Source organism: Brachyistius frenatus, unplaced genomic scaffold, assembly GCF_029030835.1.
Source record: "Brachyistius frenatus isolate BFR_SWC_R1_liver_20210118 unplaced genomic scaffold, ASM2903083v1 Contig_314, whole genome shotgun sequence".
Lineage (NCBI taxonomy): Eukaryota > Metazoa > Chordata > Actinopteri > Embiotocidae > Brachyistius > Brachyistius frenatus.
The window spans coordinates 301,963-318,866 of record NW_027210913.1 but is presented as its reverse complement, the minus strand read 5'-3'; the positions used below and the strand labels follow the sequence as shown (position 1 = coordinate 318,866).

The 16,904-nt window shown below is 40.3% G+C and overlaps 1 protein-coding gene across 2 annotated transcripts in view; it reads right to left on the bottom strand.

The window, feature by feature from the left end:
* LOC138635524 (E3 ubiquitin-protein ligase RNF31-like) overlaps positions 1 to 14,321 on the bottom strand; it is a 34,428-nt gene extending 20,107 nt beyond the window's left edge. Inside the window, exons 1-9 of one of the 2 annotated variants that reach the window (XM_069723037.1) lie at positions 14,116 to 14,321; positions 11,633 to 11,831; positions 10,113 to 10,259; positions 6,822 to 6,977; positions 5,058 to 5,114; positions 3,825 to 4,023; positions 2,734 to 2,914; positions 920 to 1,053; positions 515 to 687 (exon numbers count right to left, since the gene is read on the bottom strand). In XM_069723037.1, the coding sequence (XP_069579138.1) occupies positions 515 to 687; positions 920 to 1,053; positions 2,734 to 2,914; positions 3,825 to 4,023; positions 5,058 to 5,114; positions 6,822 to 6,977; positions 10,113 to 10,259; positions 11,633 to 11,830 (1,245 nt within the window). In that variant the 5' untranslated portion in view covers position 11,831; positions 14,116 to 14,321. Of the gene's footprint in view, positions 1 to 514; positions 688 to 919; positions 1,054 to 2,733; positions 2,915 to 3,824; positions 4,024 to 5,057; positions 5,115 to 6,821; positions 6,978 to 10,112; positions 10,260 to 11,632; positions 11,832 to 12,041; positions 12,070 to 14,115 lie in introns of those variants that run through there. The other variant, XM_069723039.1, reaches the window with a different exon arrangement.
* Positions 14,322 to 16,904: the final 2,583 nt, after the last annotated feature.

Here is a 16,904-nt window from a genome sequence, read left to right as displayed (position 1 = left end):
AGAGGAACTCCTTGTGCTTATGTTCAGTCAGCAGGTTGTGTGTTACACTCAGAACAGATCTGCAGTCCATCACAGAAACACAGTCAACACGTTGAATTAATGAATTCAATTTAAAAACAGAGAATATTCAGCTCGATTGGACAACAAGACTCAAAGTCCATATAACAGCTCTGTGAGGCTGTATTTAGGCACAGTAGTACTCTGAGTTACCATCAACTCAGTAACTCGGAGTACTACTGTGTTACCATCAGCATGCTAACATGCTAATAGTGGGCAGGCACAATGTTCATCATCTTAGTTTTGCATGCTAACATTTGTTAATTAGCACTAAACATACATTACAGCTGGTCAATGGGACAAAATGAAATTTTCACCTGATGAAAAGATCTCCAAAGTTAAAACAGTTCATCCTGAGGAGATGAAAGTCACACTGACTCAATCCAGCCAGGAGTTGGTGAGATACTCCAGTCTGAACACACACACACACGCACACATGCACAAATATTGAACCGACCTGGCTGTCGGGGTCACCGGGCATGCCCAGTACCGGTGCAGGTGGTCTGGGGGGAGTGGTGGGCAGGTGCGACGGGGTCACTGGAGGTCGAGTGGCCAGACGAGGTCTTTCACACACCTCACACAGGATGCTGCTGGCTGCATTGAGCACGGTGCAGCTCTTACACTGCCACTCTGAGAGGAACCCAGCAACACACGGCAACGCACCATCTCACATCACATCTTAGGAGCAGGAGTTATTCATTTCAATTACATACAAATATTAAAATGATTATAATATCCTGAAATAAAATACATACCATTTCTAAGTCAACAACTCGCTCCAAGCAGGAGAATTATCGATTATTTTGTTTTTAATCTCACTTTCTATGATAGAGAAGTAAAAGGAGGAGAATAGGACACAGACCGGAGATGGTGGCCGGCTGACAGTCGTCTGATTTGGAGCTGATGGGTTCCAGGCGAGGGCGCTCACACTCCTCACACAGCACGTCCTGGACAGAGTTGACTTTAGTGCAGTGAAGGCAGAGCCAGGTGGAAGAGCTGAAACCGAGGAGGAGGGGCTGTAAGACAGGACGTACATCCACACACACTTCTCCCAGTCACACCAGCACTCAGGTCTGACAGTTTGATCTGTGAAGGAGGACGCTCGTCATGTATCCAGATTCAGCTGTCCAGGTGGGAACATCTGGTGAAGCTACAAACGTATAACCCCACGTTTCCAATCAACTGCTTTCTGCAGGAAAGTAAGTCTCCATCCTACAAATGTGATCCTCATTCAAAATGTTATTTTTAAAATATATATAGATTATTCTAATGCTATTTCTTGTGCATTTTACAAAGTGAGCAGTACAGTTCATTTTCACAAAAACAAACATGCCCCACCCACTCCCATCCACCTGTGCGATCCTAGACCCCATCATCCCCCACAACCTCAAGTTTGAGCAGAACATCAGCTCCGTCACCGGAGGATGCACCTCCTGCTGAACAAGTTCCACCAGCATGAAGCAACGATGGTGCACACGGTGCCGTCTTCACCCCTTACGTTACCCCTTACGTTACCATTTAGTTCGCTGCATGGCTGCGAAGGTCGAAGACAGACTGCAGCCCATCATTCACTCTGCTGAGGTCGTGATTGGCTGCAACCTACGGTCACTCAAGGACCTGCCTGCTTTCAGGACGCTGATGTGAGAAGGGAGGATCATGGCTGCCCGTCCCAGACATAAACATGTTCAGTTCCTCCCTTCTGACAAGGGGCTGAGATCTATGTAGACAAAAACGTTACGCCACAGGAATGTTTTCTTCCCAACTGCAGCAGGTCTGATCCACAAAGGAAACTCAAAGAAAAAGGCCCGATCCCCATTCCTCCCCTTGGGCCCAGCACCTCGCCCACGTAGGGCAGGGTGTCCTGTTTCTTTTATAGACTGAGGGGTAGTAGTCATGTAGTCCTCCAACTGGCCCTCCGAATGGAGTTGTAGACGAATGTTTTGCAAACTAAAGCAACATAACATGAAAAATGGTCCACATAATAATTAAATAGATGCATTTCAAGACTATTTTTATAATCTGAAATTGCAGATTTGAGATAATAAACCTATTTTTGTTCAAACAGATTGAATAAAGTCTTGTTTGTGAGCATTATCAGCTGATTGCCTGAAACACAAAATTTTTTCATCGTCCTCCATATTTTCATAGATTTAATAATCAAATTTCCGAGCTTTATAAATCTTTTTAATAATTACCTTAATAGAATTGCGGCTACTGTTGACGCGACAGGCGGTGTCCCATTTCTTCAGTTTTAGATTTTAAGCCCCACCCCTTCTAGCTCCGTTAAAAGGGCCACTACCCAGTAGAGGGGCGGGGCCATGAACAAGAGCACTGAACCGTGAACTCATCACATCGAACACGCTGCATCATATTCGCACAATTATTGGTATTTTCTGTATTTTACATTTCACACACTGTGCAGTTATACAGTGTATATAGTGTATAACTGCACTTTTCCATATTTTTGCTCATTTTTTGTCCTAAAATTTTGATCTATTTACCACCTGTCTTTATGGCTGTATTTTTCTAACTTTGAACGGTCTTACTCTTTATATTTATCTTTTAAGCACCACTAAACCAAAACAAACTCTTCAGATGAGAAAAGTTACTTGGCAATAAACTGGATTCTGATTTGTTCAATGGGATCAGACTATTATCAGAACAACGGGTCCTGACCTTTGACTTCCCTTGTTTTTGGAGGAGGAGGATGACGATGATGATGATGTGACAGCTGTTCGTCGGTGGTTGGCCCTCTCGGGGTACGAGTGATACAGTCTGTCACACTCTGAGCAGAGTCCCTGCAGGCAGGTGAGGCAGTGGGCGGAGATACGGAAGATTCCACAAATAGTGCAGTTCTCTGGAATGGAGGCAAGACATCAATAACTTCAGATTACATATGTAAATATATATATATCACATATTTATAGACTTGCGTGTCCATGTGGCTGCTTCTACATTGGAAGAACAAAACGTAAACTGAAAGCCAGACTGGCTGAACATCAACATGCTATTAGAACTGGCAACCATCAATACCCAATGGCTTTACATTACAAAGAGGCCGACCACAGCAGCTGGCATCATTAATGATATATAGAATAGAGCGTATAGAAACTCAGTGAGGGGCGGCGACAGGCTCTTACAAAGAGAATCATTTTGGATCTACAAATTAAAAGCAATGCAATCCCCCGGTTTGAATGGAGAATGTGAGTTGTCTCCTTTTTTGTAACTATTTCTTTATATATTGTTTATTTTTGGACAACTAGATAAATAATATTTTTGACATTTAATGTTTGAATGTACTTCGAATTATTACGAGACTTTAAGGCTTTTGATGAATATCTGTATTTGGCTTTCCAGTCCTGACCTGGAAGATTTTGTTTCCCATCATGTGACTTGATGTGCTCCCATGTATAGGGTGACGGCTAATTGGTTCATACTGATCATGTATAACTGACCAACTGACCAACAGATAACAACTACAAGCACACCCAAGCAGCACTGTCAGATTCTTTTATTCTATAATCTGTACAAATTCACAGCAAAATCAACTTTACTGTACAATACATCCCCTGCAGTTCTAGTACAATGTTCAGAAACTACAGCATAGTACTGAACAGGGTCCAAATACTGAATATCTGCAGCATAACTGTGAAAAAGTACATTTTCAAAAGACACTGTTGTAGGTTGTAAAAAATTGACTAAAACAAACACGTGTAGATACGCGGGTAGAAAGCAGTCAGGGCAGTAGAGAAGATTTCTCCCCGTACCTGGATGTTTGTTTGAGGAGGTGGAGAACACCTGGATGGACCTGAGACTTTGGTGGGTGGTGGACAGGGAGTGGCCGTGGCTGCTCTCCCTGGAGGAGCGGTAGTGAAGAGGGAAGCCGAGAGACTTGGTCTGACTGTCTGCGTGACAGGAAGTGGAGGAGGAGTGGTAGACCACGGCGTCCGTGTTCAGACCCACGTCCTAAAAGGAGGGAAGAGAGGCTGGAAACTAAGAAGACTTGACTTCAACCCACAGGACGATAATAAAAACATATGATTATAATTAGTGAGTTTGATATGGTGTTATTACCAGATCTGAACCTAAATGAACACCTATGGGACATTTTAGACTGCTTGGACAACGCTCTCCACATTCATCTGAACACCAGATGAGGCAATATATTTTAGTTTCAGAGAGTTGTACAATCAAAGTTGTTGTGGCAGCATATGATGCTTTAACAGAACACCTGATTTACTAAGGGCTGCATGTGTAAAATCACGTGCAAACTTCACACCACCCGCAAAAAAACATCCAAGCAGATCTACCAACGACATGCAGGTGAGCTGTCCAAGGTCCTGAATGTGTCCCACGGAGCTCACAGGTAGCTTCATAAAGTCAGCTGCTCATCACAGAAAAATCTGGACCTGCTGCTCAGTGTTTGTTAGAGGATATTTTATTTACCCATGTGTTATTATTAAGCCATTTTTATGTTTTTCCCGCCTAATATCTCTCCATCTTCTCCATTTCATCTATTGATCTTTTTGTTTTCCCCTCGGCATTGATTTTCTCGCTGATAATCTCCCATATGGCATTTTGTTCTTGTTATATCTATACTTCTTAATTTCAATGGGATCAAATTTGGTTTTCCTTTAGCGGTCGTTCTGTTTTTTCATGGCTGGAATCACTAACACACGCTAACCCCTCATTTAAATACAGCGATTTACACCTGATCTCGATGATGCCATCATTATATGTAAATCACACGCAAACGGGTGCAAAATAAATGTGTAAACTTTTGGAATAAACACGCAACTTACCAGCCTTTATTAAAGATCTTAGTAAATCAGGCCCTGTGTGTTGTTTTTTCCTTTAAGTTATCATCCTTGATGTTCTTATTAGATCACAATACGAGTTAAATGTTTTTATCTTTCGTTTGCTGTGCTTTTACTTCTTCTCCCTGCAACTGATCAGATCTGTATGAGCTACAGATGTGATGGTGACATGATGGACTCTACCTTGTGCCTCAGTGTGGGAATGATTCTCTCGTAGAACTCAGGGTGAGGATGAGCCTCCTGCGATCAGAACAAACAGCTTATCATTAATGCTCTGGACAGCAAGTCTACACACACACACACACACACACACACACACACACACACACACACACACACACACACACACACACACACACACACACACACACACACACACACACACACACACACTACAGCAGTGCAACAAAATAAAGCAGCTCATGACTAAAAATAATCACCATAAAAACTTCTAAAATATTCCTCTACAAACATTAAAACAATATTTCAGGAGTTCCTGCAATCTTAAAACCACAGGATGCCGTTTTCATTCAGACTGATTCAAATAAATGCAGCTAAATAAATAAATATGGTTCTGAAGTATGTAATGAAATAAATAAATACCACAATAAAGAAAAATGATCTTAACTGACTGAGTCTGACTGAAAGCTGACAGATTATTTCAAAATGTATGTATTGACTGAGTTATATATTTATATCGTATTTATTGATTTCAATTCATTTGAACATGGCATCCTATAAACAGCAAGACTCAGAAAGCTGTCAGTTCCTCTTCTCTTTCTACAGAAAGAGGAAGGAAAGTTCAAAGGAACTATTATTTTCTTGGATTATTTCTGGATCTACACTGATGTATAGTGCAGGATGGAGTTCTGTCTTCTGGACGGACAGCGGTGGAGAGATCTGCATGGCTTTGAATTGTGACATCGAACACTTTGTTTTGGGGATTTATTCATTAGGACGGTTTGGGTCCATTTAAATTCACACACTTTGGGAACAGTAAGACTTTGGGCGGTTTTGGTCAAATTCAGTGTGTAATGATTGTGTGATCGGGTTGGTGTGTGTGTGTGTGTGTGTGTGTGTGTGTGTGTGTGTGTGTGTGTGTGTGTGTGTGTGTGTGTGTGTGTGTGTGTGTGTGTGTGTGTGTGTGTGTGTGTGTGTGTGTGTGTGTGTGTGTGTGTGTGTGTGTGTGTGTGTGTGTGTGTTTCTTTAATATATGGCATATTGGTAACCTACTTGTGTCACTTTTGTTAATATATCATTTTTGTTGATATCATGTTGAGGTAAACTGGAGGTTATTTTGTTTATTTCTACAGTTTTCAGTTTTTAGGATGTCAGCCGCCGGTGTTCATGTATGGAGAATCAGGTCGGCACGTTATTTAAAACATTTGTGTTGTAGTTTTTCCAAAGCAAGTTTTTAAATAAGGTGATTAGTTACAAAGTATCGATATCAGCTCACATTTTACTTGGTATCAGATCGGATCAGAAATCGGTGGTATCGCACATCACTAATGTTGAGTTCAGACATTTTTCAAATTCAAATATTAAGAGTCTGTGCTGGATCATAAAGCCTGAGTTTTACTGATGACATCCCATAATATCAGTCTACTGTCTAACAGGAGCAACCCGCTTTCACTACCATTACAAAAATAAAGTCATTATACCAGCACGACTGAGATTTACTGAGGTACTGATGCTAAAAACAACATTTTAATCAAGTGTTGGACCACCTCAATCATACCTACGACTTCATATTAGACCTCACACCACATGTTGAAACCGTCTTTGGTTCAAGAAAGAAACTCTGTCACGGTGAGGATGAAGATGTGGATGAAGATGTAGATGTGTTCTTATTAAACTACCTTACAGGTATGTAGAAGATGCACACACACACACACGCACATGCACACACACACACACACGCACACACACGCACGCACACACACACACCTTGATGAGCATCTCCAGCTCCATCCTCAGGCTCATCACTTCCAGTGTCACCGCAGCAACTCTGCCCACATCAGGATCTGTGACATCATCAGGGAAGCTCAGCCCATCAGGCTGCTGATTGGAGTAACCGTAGAGACAGAGCACTGCTCGTCCTCCCTGAGAGCAGCAAGAACAAACAGGGAGGAAAGTAAAGTAAATTATTGTTTTTGTTTACTCTCCCAAGAACAACAACAGCTGGACATAAAAGTACTGTCAGAACAGGACATGGAAGTAAATATGAAGAAAGTAATATGATTTTTCAAAAAGATGTCAAGAAAAAAAAATACCAGTTTACCATAAACAATCAGATTATTAAACAGTACGAGTTATATTTACCTTGGTATGATCATAACAACAGAAAGGGAGTTTCAACATGGCAGTGAATAAATGAATGCACAAAAAAAGCTTGAAGAGCTCAAAATGAAATTATAGCAAAAAAAAATTAAATGTTCAAATTCCCACTAAAATCTACCTTAAAATATTGTATAGTGTCATCCAGCCCATTGCACTGTATGGTAGATAATTATAGTCAACTCAGTCAGATCTTATAGAACCACATCATCCTGACAGAGATCGTATAGAACCACATCATCCTGACAGATCTTATAGAACCATATCATCCTGACAGATCTTATAGAACCATATCATCCTGACAGATCTTATAGAACCACATCATCCTGACAGATCTTATAGAACCACATCATCCTGACAGATCTTATAGAACCATATCATCCTGACAGATCTTATAGAACCACATCATCCTGACAGATCTTATAGAACCACATCATCCTGACAGATCTTATAGAACCACATCATCCTGACAGATCTTATAGAACCATATCATCCTGACAGATCTTATAGAACCACATCATCCTGACAGATCTTATAGAACCATATCATCCTGACAGATCTTATAGAACCACATCATCCTGACAGATCTTATAGAACCACAACATCCTGACAGATCTTATAGAACCACAACATCCTGACAGATCTTATAGAACTACATCATCCTGACAGATCTTATAGAACCACATCATCCTGACAGATCTTATAGAACCACAACATCCTGACAGATCTTATAGAACCACAACATCCTGACGGATCTAATAGAACCGCATCATCCTAACAGATCTAATAGAACCGCATCATCCTGACAGAGTACTTCTCTCTCAGTACGCTGGTCTACTTGTGGTTCCCAGAGTTTCCAGAAGTAGAATGGGAGGCGGAGCTTCAGTTTTCAGGCTCCTCCCCTGTGGAACCAGCTCCCAGTTTGTGTTGGAGGGGCAGAAACCCTCTCTAGCTTTAAGATTAGACTCAAAACGTTCCTTCTTGATAAAGCCTATAGTTAGGGCTGGCTCAGGTAGACCTGAACCAACCCTTAGTTATGCTGTTATAGGCCGAGGCTGCTGGAGGACCTCGTTACATGCTGAGCTTCTTTTCTTTCCTCCTACTCTTTAACTGACTCATACCTCACCATCTTCTTCTCTCCCATAGTTTCTTCTTATTGTCTGTTGTCTCCATTCAGTTCCTTCACTCATGTAGTTTCTGTTCTTTCTTTTCCAGATGTCCCGTCATGGAGCTGCATGTCTCTGCTCTGTGATTGTTGTCTCCACCAACAGTTCTTCTCTTCTATCTCTATGCTGTCCTTTTCTCTCTCTGCTCTCCTCTCACCCCAACCGGTGGAGGCAGATGGCCGCCCACCTCTGAGCCTGTTTCTGTTAACAGATGTTCCGCCCACCTCTGAGCCTGTTTCTGTTAACAGATGTTCCGCCCACCTCTGATCCTGGTTCTGTTAACAGATGCTCCGCCCACCTGTGAACCAGGTTCTGTTAACAGATGCTCCGCCCACCTGTGAACCAGGTTCTGTTAACAGAAGCTCCGCCCACCTCTGATCCTGGTTCTATTAACAGATGCTCCGCCCACCTCTGAGCCTGGTTCTGTTAACAGAAGCTCCGCCCACCTCTGAGCTTGGTTCTGTTAACAGAAGCTCCGCCCACCTCTGATCCTGGTTCTATTAACAGATGCTCTGCCCATCTCTGATCCTGGTTCTGTTAACAGAAGCTCCGCCCACCTCTGAGCCTGGTTCTGTTAACAGATGCTCCGCCCACCTCTGATCCTGGTTCTGTCGGAGGTTTCTTCCTGTTAAAGGGAGTTTTTCTTCCCTCTGTTGGAGGTTTTTCTCCCTTAAAGAGGAGTTTTTCCCTCCTGGCTTATGTGGGAATTGTTAAATTGTTGGATTGTTGAATTGTTGAATTGTTGAATTGTTGGGTTTCTCTGTATAATATTGTAAAGTTATGCTGTAAAGACTTTAATGTGTTAAGTGCCTTGAAATAACCCGTGTTGTGATTTGGTGCTATAGAAATTAAATTAAATTGAATTGACATTTTTTGTGAATCACATTAAATCCAGAGCCAAAGACTCCGCCCATTTCAGAGCAGCTGAGTCCACCATGACAGCTGGTGTCCACACAAACCGCTCCCTCTCACACAAACTCTGACCAGTCGCACAACTTCCCAAACACCAAGCGGAGGAAACCGAATAATATTACAGTGCAATGAAACCCTTTAAAATGTTCCAAAGCAGATTATAATATTAGAAAAGAGATTACAAATTGACAGAATATCCATCTACTGTCAGAGATGTAAAGCAAAGAGAGATCCTGAGAAGAAAACTGAAACTGAGACTGAAAACAGAAGACAGAAAATATGAGGTGTCTGACAGGTGAGGTTCAGGTGAAGATGCACTTCCTCCTACAACGTCAAACATTCAATAAGATTTACTTTAACAATTTGAACTTTGTAATTTCACAATTGAAAATGTTTAATGACTTCTCCAAACTAAATCTAAAAATACCAGAGGAGACAGGACATGTCTATCTATGTATGTCTACATCTATATCTAAATCTATCGACAGACAGATATTTAACATTTTAACACTTTATATTACTGTGATTAAGTACTGTTGAAATATTTGGACAAACTGTTTTGATGATTTGGCAACAATGTATTTTTGAAACATTCCTGCCAATAAAACCTTTTGAACTCAAATGAATTTTAATTGAATTAAAAATTGACAAAGGGACAGACTGCAAAACAAAAGGTGTTATAGTTCTGCTGATATTGTACAAAGTGATATATATTTCAATTTATATTTACAATTTGTGACTGAACTCTGATGGATTGATATATTTATAATGATCATTGTTAATACTCGACTCCACTTCTTTCATACGTGTTTGTATTAGTTACCTGAATAGCATCGACCGTGGCCCTGAACACGGGGTTGTTGTGTTTCACCGTCCTCCAGTACTTCGGCCTGTTAGGATTCGTCAGGTTACAGCCGTACTTTTCCAGGATGTTGAGAGCTGTCGACAAGCGCTGAAGAGACACGAGGGTCTGCAGAGGAAGCAGAGGAGAAAGATCGTTTCCACTGTTCAATGTGAAACAGAAATATACAATTGAGTCTTATTGGATAGCAGACACTTTACAAAACTGAACAAATTCAAATTTAAAATGAAACTTCGACCCACTGATCCAATGCTGGACAGGTCAAAACATTTTCTACGATGTTATACTCGTCCTTTTACAGTGATATTACTTAATATATGTGTTTCATATCTTTAAAAGTGTCCCTTGAAGGTTCAGTGTACGATTTAGGGAGACTGATTGGTGGAAATGGAATATCATGTTTAGAGAAGAGGTCGTTGTCCTCAGTCTTTTCCTCAGATATCTCTTCACACCGCTGACGTCGCTGCTCTTCCACTTGCAGGGAAGTTGACTAACAAAGTTTAGATGTGTTCAGTTCATCCGTCTGCTGCACCATCATCCAGAACCACCTCAGTTCAGAGGCCCAACCTGCTCCAGAGATTCTGAGATCCTGATATCCTCCAACACAGAGACTTTCAGGACCTCTACACGGTGGGACTCAGGTCTGTATCCTTGAGTCAGGGTTAGACATTGTAACAGTGACACAGTGCTGCCACCATGAGGTCAAACTGAAGATCACAAAATCTCCTGCTTTTTCATCAAGCAAACTGTTATTTAAAACATGAATGAGACTCTCCTAGCTTCTGAATACATTTTTAGTGAAAAAATATTAAAAAGCGCTGCTCTTTATATTTTTGGAAATCAGATCATTATTAAAACCGTATTAACACTGAATTAATTACACATGCTGCTATATGATTCTGGGTCGCCAACCTGAGATAGACATCTAAAGGTTAATGAAATTAGACTGGCTGAACCAAGAAATAAAAACAGTAAGAAGACTTTATGTTCCATCTGAATCTGGACCATCACCATAGAAAAATAACATGCTCACTATGATTATTATCAACTATGAGAACTAACACAGGAGGAATAGAGGAAAGACAAAGCAGACGGCTCAGAAAGATTCATCATCTTCAGCAGCACTGAAGCCAAAAACATTCACAACACTTCAGGAAATATTTGGAGGTCAGGATCAAAGATGAAAACGCAGCTACACTGGACCATCCCTCCCAGATCACATGATCCCACTGGGTTCAGAGACACTTCAAATCGACAGAGGACGAACTTATGACCAGGGAGAACAATTACATTTATTACTATCTATAATTATGTTTCAACTGTGTCATAGAAAAGCTGTTAACACAACAGTTTTAAAAAGCGAACAAACTGCAATGTTGTTATCAGTAAGAGATCCCAGATGTATTAATCACAATACTGATAAACACATAAAATAAAGATAAGAGAGAAAGACAAAGAGTTGTTGTGTAGTTGTGTCTGACCTCCTTCCTGTTGCTGCCGAAGCCGTTCTGGATCACCATGCTCTCTGCAGCAACGTGCTGGTACTTGGAGCAGGGCGGTAAGGAGAGGTTGGCCATCGCCATGACGCCCACCCGGACCTCCACCACCCGGCCCCCCGAGTACAGACACACTTCAGTCCGACTCCGCACATTCTGCAGCTGCTCCGACAGGGACGGCATCCTGCAGGCAGACACACACACACACACACACACACACACACACACACACACACACACACACACACACACACACACACACACACACACACACACACACACACACACACTCTTAGTCCATGACTGGGAAAAACAAATAAACAAACACTACAACCATAAATGTATACAAGACATCAGAGAAATGTGAATTCAACCTGTTACAAACTGAGCTTACCTGAGCTGGTGGGCGGACCTTCACCACCACCTCCTTCTCCTCCTCCACCTCCTCCTCCTCCTCCACCTCCTCTACCTCCACCAGAACGTTTTTAGGACAAAAAGATTGTAGCTGTGATGTGTGAACAGGAAGTTGATCCAGAAGGAGAAGTGAGTCCTCTTTCTAATGAACTCAGTGAACACCAGAGCCGAGTCCATTTCCTGCTGCTCCACTTTAAGAGGACCGAGTTCGCTTCATTTTAAAACCACCACAAAACCACCCAAATGTCATATCTTAATTTGAATACACATCTTAATTTGAATATACTTACTTTTAAAACTTGTATTTTCTATCTGCTTTCCTTTCTTTCTTTCTTTCTTTCTTTCTTTCTTTCTTTCTTTCTTTCTTTCTTTCTTTCTTTCTTTCTTTCATACTTTCTTTCTTTCTTTCTTTCTTTCTTTCTTTCTTTCTTCCTTCCTTCCTTCCTTTCTTTCTTTCATACCTTTTATCATCTGTTTAGCTGCTTTTACATACTTTTAATTTCTCGTACGTCTTATCTCATGTTTTATCCTTCTTGACCTTCTGATTAACTGTAACTTTTAATCTTTTTAATGCATTGTCCTCATGTTTTATAATCAATTCTAGTTTTTATTGTCATTTTAGCTTTTGATCCATCTTCTACATTTGATTTTTCTGATGCATTATCAGTTTTAGATTTTAATTCTAATGTTCCAGATTTACCTGAATAAAAGACTTTTAATGCTGCACTGATTTGTTTTTCACTGCTGTCATCACAAATTAAAAATTTTGGACATCAAAATCCAGATTCTCAATTTCCACAAGAGAATTACTTTAATAAACTAAATAAGCATTGGAGGAACAGACTGTGAGCATATTAATTTAAAACAAAGAAAGTTCCTGACGGGATGATTAATGACAATAAATCATTTCAACCTTTTCACCACTCAAGTCGATTATTCCTTGCTAAAAAAAAACTTAATTCAACAATTTGTGTGCAACAAATATCAATCAGGTCCATTTCATCCCCCAATAAAAATGAACAGCAACAGCAAACGGCAAAATAATAACTATACTATTCCCCCCATTTCTGGGAAATCTTTTACAATGTTCAGGAAGCTTTATCAGAAAGTAAATGAAAAAACAAAAACACAATTGGCGACAATAACACCATTTTTATCATGACATTTATAAGTTCTATGAAGGAGCCATCTTGTTTCTCTTCTGTTGCTATAGCTACCTCCGGTCACTACTTAAAATACATAAGTTTATGTTATAATTTAAGATGATTCCTTCCATTAAAAAGAAACAGTGTTCACAGGTTGTGACAAGCAACATCAGAAAATATGCAAAGATTATTGAAAAATTTGCAAAGTTACAGGAGCTTGTTTGACTTGGCAGCATTAAACAGATGTGGGGGTGGAAAAGGGGTCCTTAGTTAGCAATGTAGTGGACCAGGTGGTTGCCTGATTTTGTACCTTTTTAAAGAATATCTGAGGACCACAAAATGAGAATAAATATTGTTAAAAATTCACTGTTTTTAAAGGAGATTTTTTTTTTACTCCACTTTCAACTAGAATATAAATTATACATTAAAAATATATATATATTTTTTTTTTAACAGTTTTCTTTATCAAAATGAAATGATAAACTCTTGCCTGAGGACAACTGATTTTGTGGGTACTGATTTATCATGTAATCATTTAATTTATGAACTCAAAAACAAATATATCTTAAAAGAAAAGTGTTACACTTGAGGGAAAGACCATCAGATAATCAAACCTAATTATTCTTTTAATGAGAAAATGAATTAGCACTTTTCTTAGTGGGACATGTTTGTGCCAAAATCTCCAGAACCAGTGAGCTATGACGTCACGCAACATTAGCAGATTGATACTTCATTATAATATTTCTGAAACCATGTGTAGATTTAAACATGACACCAAACATGGAGACCTGCCGTCAGAAAACGCACGGCCTCCACACACAGCCCTGCTCGGTGCGTGTGTGTGTGTGTGTGTGTGTGAGAACAGCTGACAGTCCAGCTGACAGTCCACATCCGGCTGTTGTTTCCTACCTTTGCTCAACACGAACACGTCACGGCGGTGAAATCGTGCTGCACGCGGAGCTGCAGGTCCGCAGTCCTCCAAACGACACCACGCGGCTCCGTCGGTGTTTCAGCACCGACACACCGGACTAATGTAAAAAACCTGCCGCGAGCACGCGACGCTGCTGCACCGTGTGCGGCTGGAGACACACCGGACTCCCTCATCAGGATGGAGCAAAACATGGACGCAGCGCGGATGACGTCACCTGCAGGCTCCTGAATGAACGCGCTGTCGTCGTGATCACTGATCAATTTAAAACGGTTCAAACGCAAATTTAAAAGCTTAACAGTTTTTATTTTGTATACAGTATAAATGAAACGAAACTTATTCACATGATCTACCATAATAAACTATCCGTGTTTACAATAATTTTAATATTTCCTGACGTCTTTATTTCGCTACATCATCACAATGACGTAAAGATAAAGACTCATCATTTTGTTTATTTTACTTCTATGAAAAAATAACTGTTATTCATTCACATCTAAGATAACTAAGAACATGTTAAAAAAATACATTTAATGAATTTCATAAAATACAATTTTAAACTAAATTATATGAGCTTTTTATTGGTTGATCTTCTATTTCATTAGTTACAGCACCTTCCTGTGGAGAGTTTGTATTCAACATTTTGGACACCGCTTTGGTAAATTATATAAAAATGGATGTAAATACAGTGCTTGTAGCTAAAGACATTAAAAATGAAGCCTGTTTTCGAAAATATATATATTTTTATGACTTTTAATGAAAGCATTTAGATAATGAGTGCCCTTGTGTTAGAAGATCCTGGCTATCTTTTCAGAGACTATGTAGGGATTGTCGGCTATTAAAGTTTTTTAATACTCTAACCTATTGTGCAATAGGATCCTCCTCTCAGAGGATCTTGAGGTGTTTCCTGGACAAAGAAACTCATCTGCGTGGCTCCTGTTACACACTTGAGTCCAATCCTTCTCAACGCTGAAAATCCAGCGCTGCTGTGTGTTAAACTATTCCAGTTGGGACACATTTTCAGTTCTTTGGGTAAAGAGTTTCAGATTTTGATCCCTGAACAGAAAAGTCCAGATAAGGATTCATGACAGGACATCTAACAGTCCCCCACGCTGAAACTCTGAGGGAACCACTGAACCCTGAGAACCTTATGGGTCTGGTTAATTATAAATAACGTTCTGATTGGAAAATTTAATGAAATGATCGAAGGTTGACATTTTATTTCTTAAGAACGTAGAAGGCTGTGATTTTATCACCATCACAAAAGCCAATAACAAATGTGAATCAATCACAAAATGCATAAATGTGTTTGCAGGCTGATAAGGCAGACACTGGGGCCTGAACAGAAGGACAAGAGGTTTTACTTCCACAACCTGTTAAACACGGTGTCCATTCATCTCGTGGGTTTCATTCTCAGTAACTCCAACAAGCGTTTCCGTCTCCATCATATCAAAGCGAATGTGTGAGGGAGGATGATGGTACGTCGGTGTGTGATTCGATTCGGGCACCTGGACCAACGGTTAGAAGATGAGGAGCAATGATGTCAACCACCCGCTGTCTTTCTGATGACTCACTGGGGCTTTAATTAGGCTTCCTGTTGTGATTATAAAACCAACACAGATGTAGATGGTGGGGAGTTGTGGGCCACAGGTCAAAAAGTTGCTTTAATTCTCCAGCCTTCTTCCTCCATCTCAATACTGACCAAACAGCCAAAGACTTCTTCAGGTGGTGTTTCACAGGATTCGAAGCATTTAGAAATCATGCCAATTCAAAATATGACAGTGATGCAGGTAGCTGATGAATGTAATGAAGTAAAAAGTAAAAAGACTGTACTCATGTTAAAGCTACAGTGCAGGAGTTTACTTACAGTAAATGAACACCTCATACGTTCAAGCCTTTACTAAACTCTCTCTGTTTCATTGTATAAAGAGTTTTTCCTTCAGTTGCCAGGTGTGACTTTCCTGCTGCTGCGATGAAACTAATCATGGACGATATGAAAAGCATCTGCGCCACAATCTTTTACCGGCCCAGCTGTCTAACTTCCAGTTTAGTCCCGTTGCTAATATGAATGACGACAACGCATTTTATTCATTCTTTAATCATTTCTACATCTTATCAGACTGAAATTCTGAAAATTAAGTCATTTAATGTTGACTAAGTTGTGACACCTTTCCTTCATTTATTCACAATGTATCCACTTTGTTAAAGCAGCAACAGTTTTACCTGAAAGGGCTACGACAGAGAAACAGAGACTTCAGCAAGCAAAGCTTATGGTTTAACGGAATAATATAATTATATTATGTGTCTCTTCTGGACTTTCCAAATGATATCAGACCAAATGGATCAAATTCTGACGGTGAAATGAATCATTTCACGTCCTTCTTGACTCTTTTCATATAATTTGTCCTCCATTCAACAACAATTCATCCACCGTGTTTCAGCTGCACAGAAGCCATCAGCAGACAAAGTAGCAGTTTTGGTGTCGTCAGGTAAAACCAGTCTTTTTTAAAACTTTTTTCTATATTTATTTGGACATTAGGCCTCAGAGAGGTATTTATGGGGACATGTCTGGTTTGATTGACATGCCTGGGGTCAGGTTGCTGGAATAGGTGGGCGGGGCATAAAGGGTTTTCACATAGATCCACTCCTCCCCCTTCCTCAGCTTGTCCAATGGTCACCAGGTTCAAAATTACAGACAGCAGTTCACAAACTGATCAACAAACACATTAAACAAAAAAAAGATGAACACAACAAAAGTGGGTCACATGAA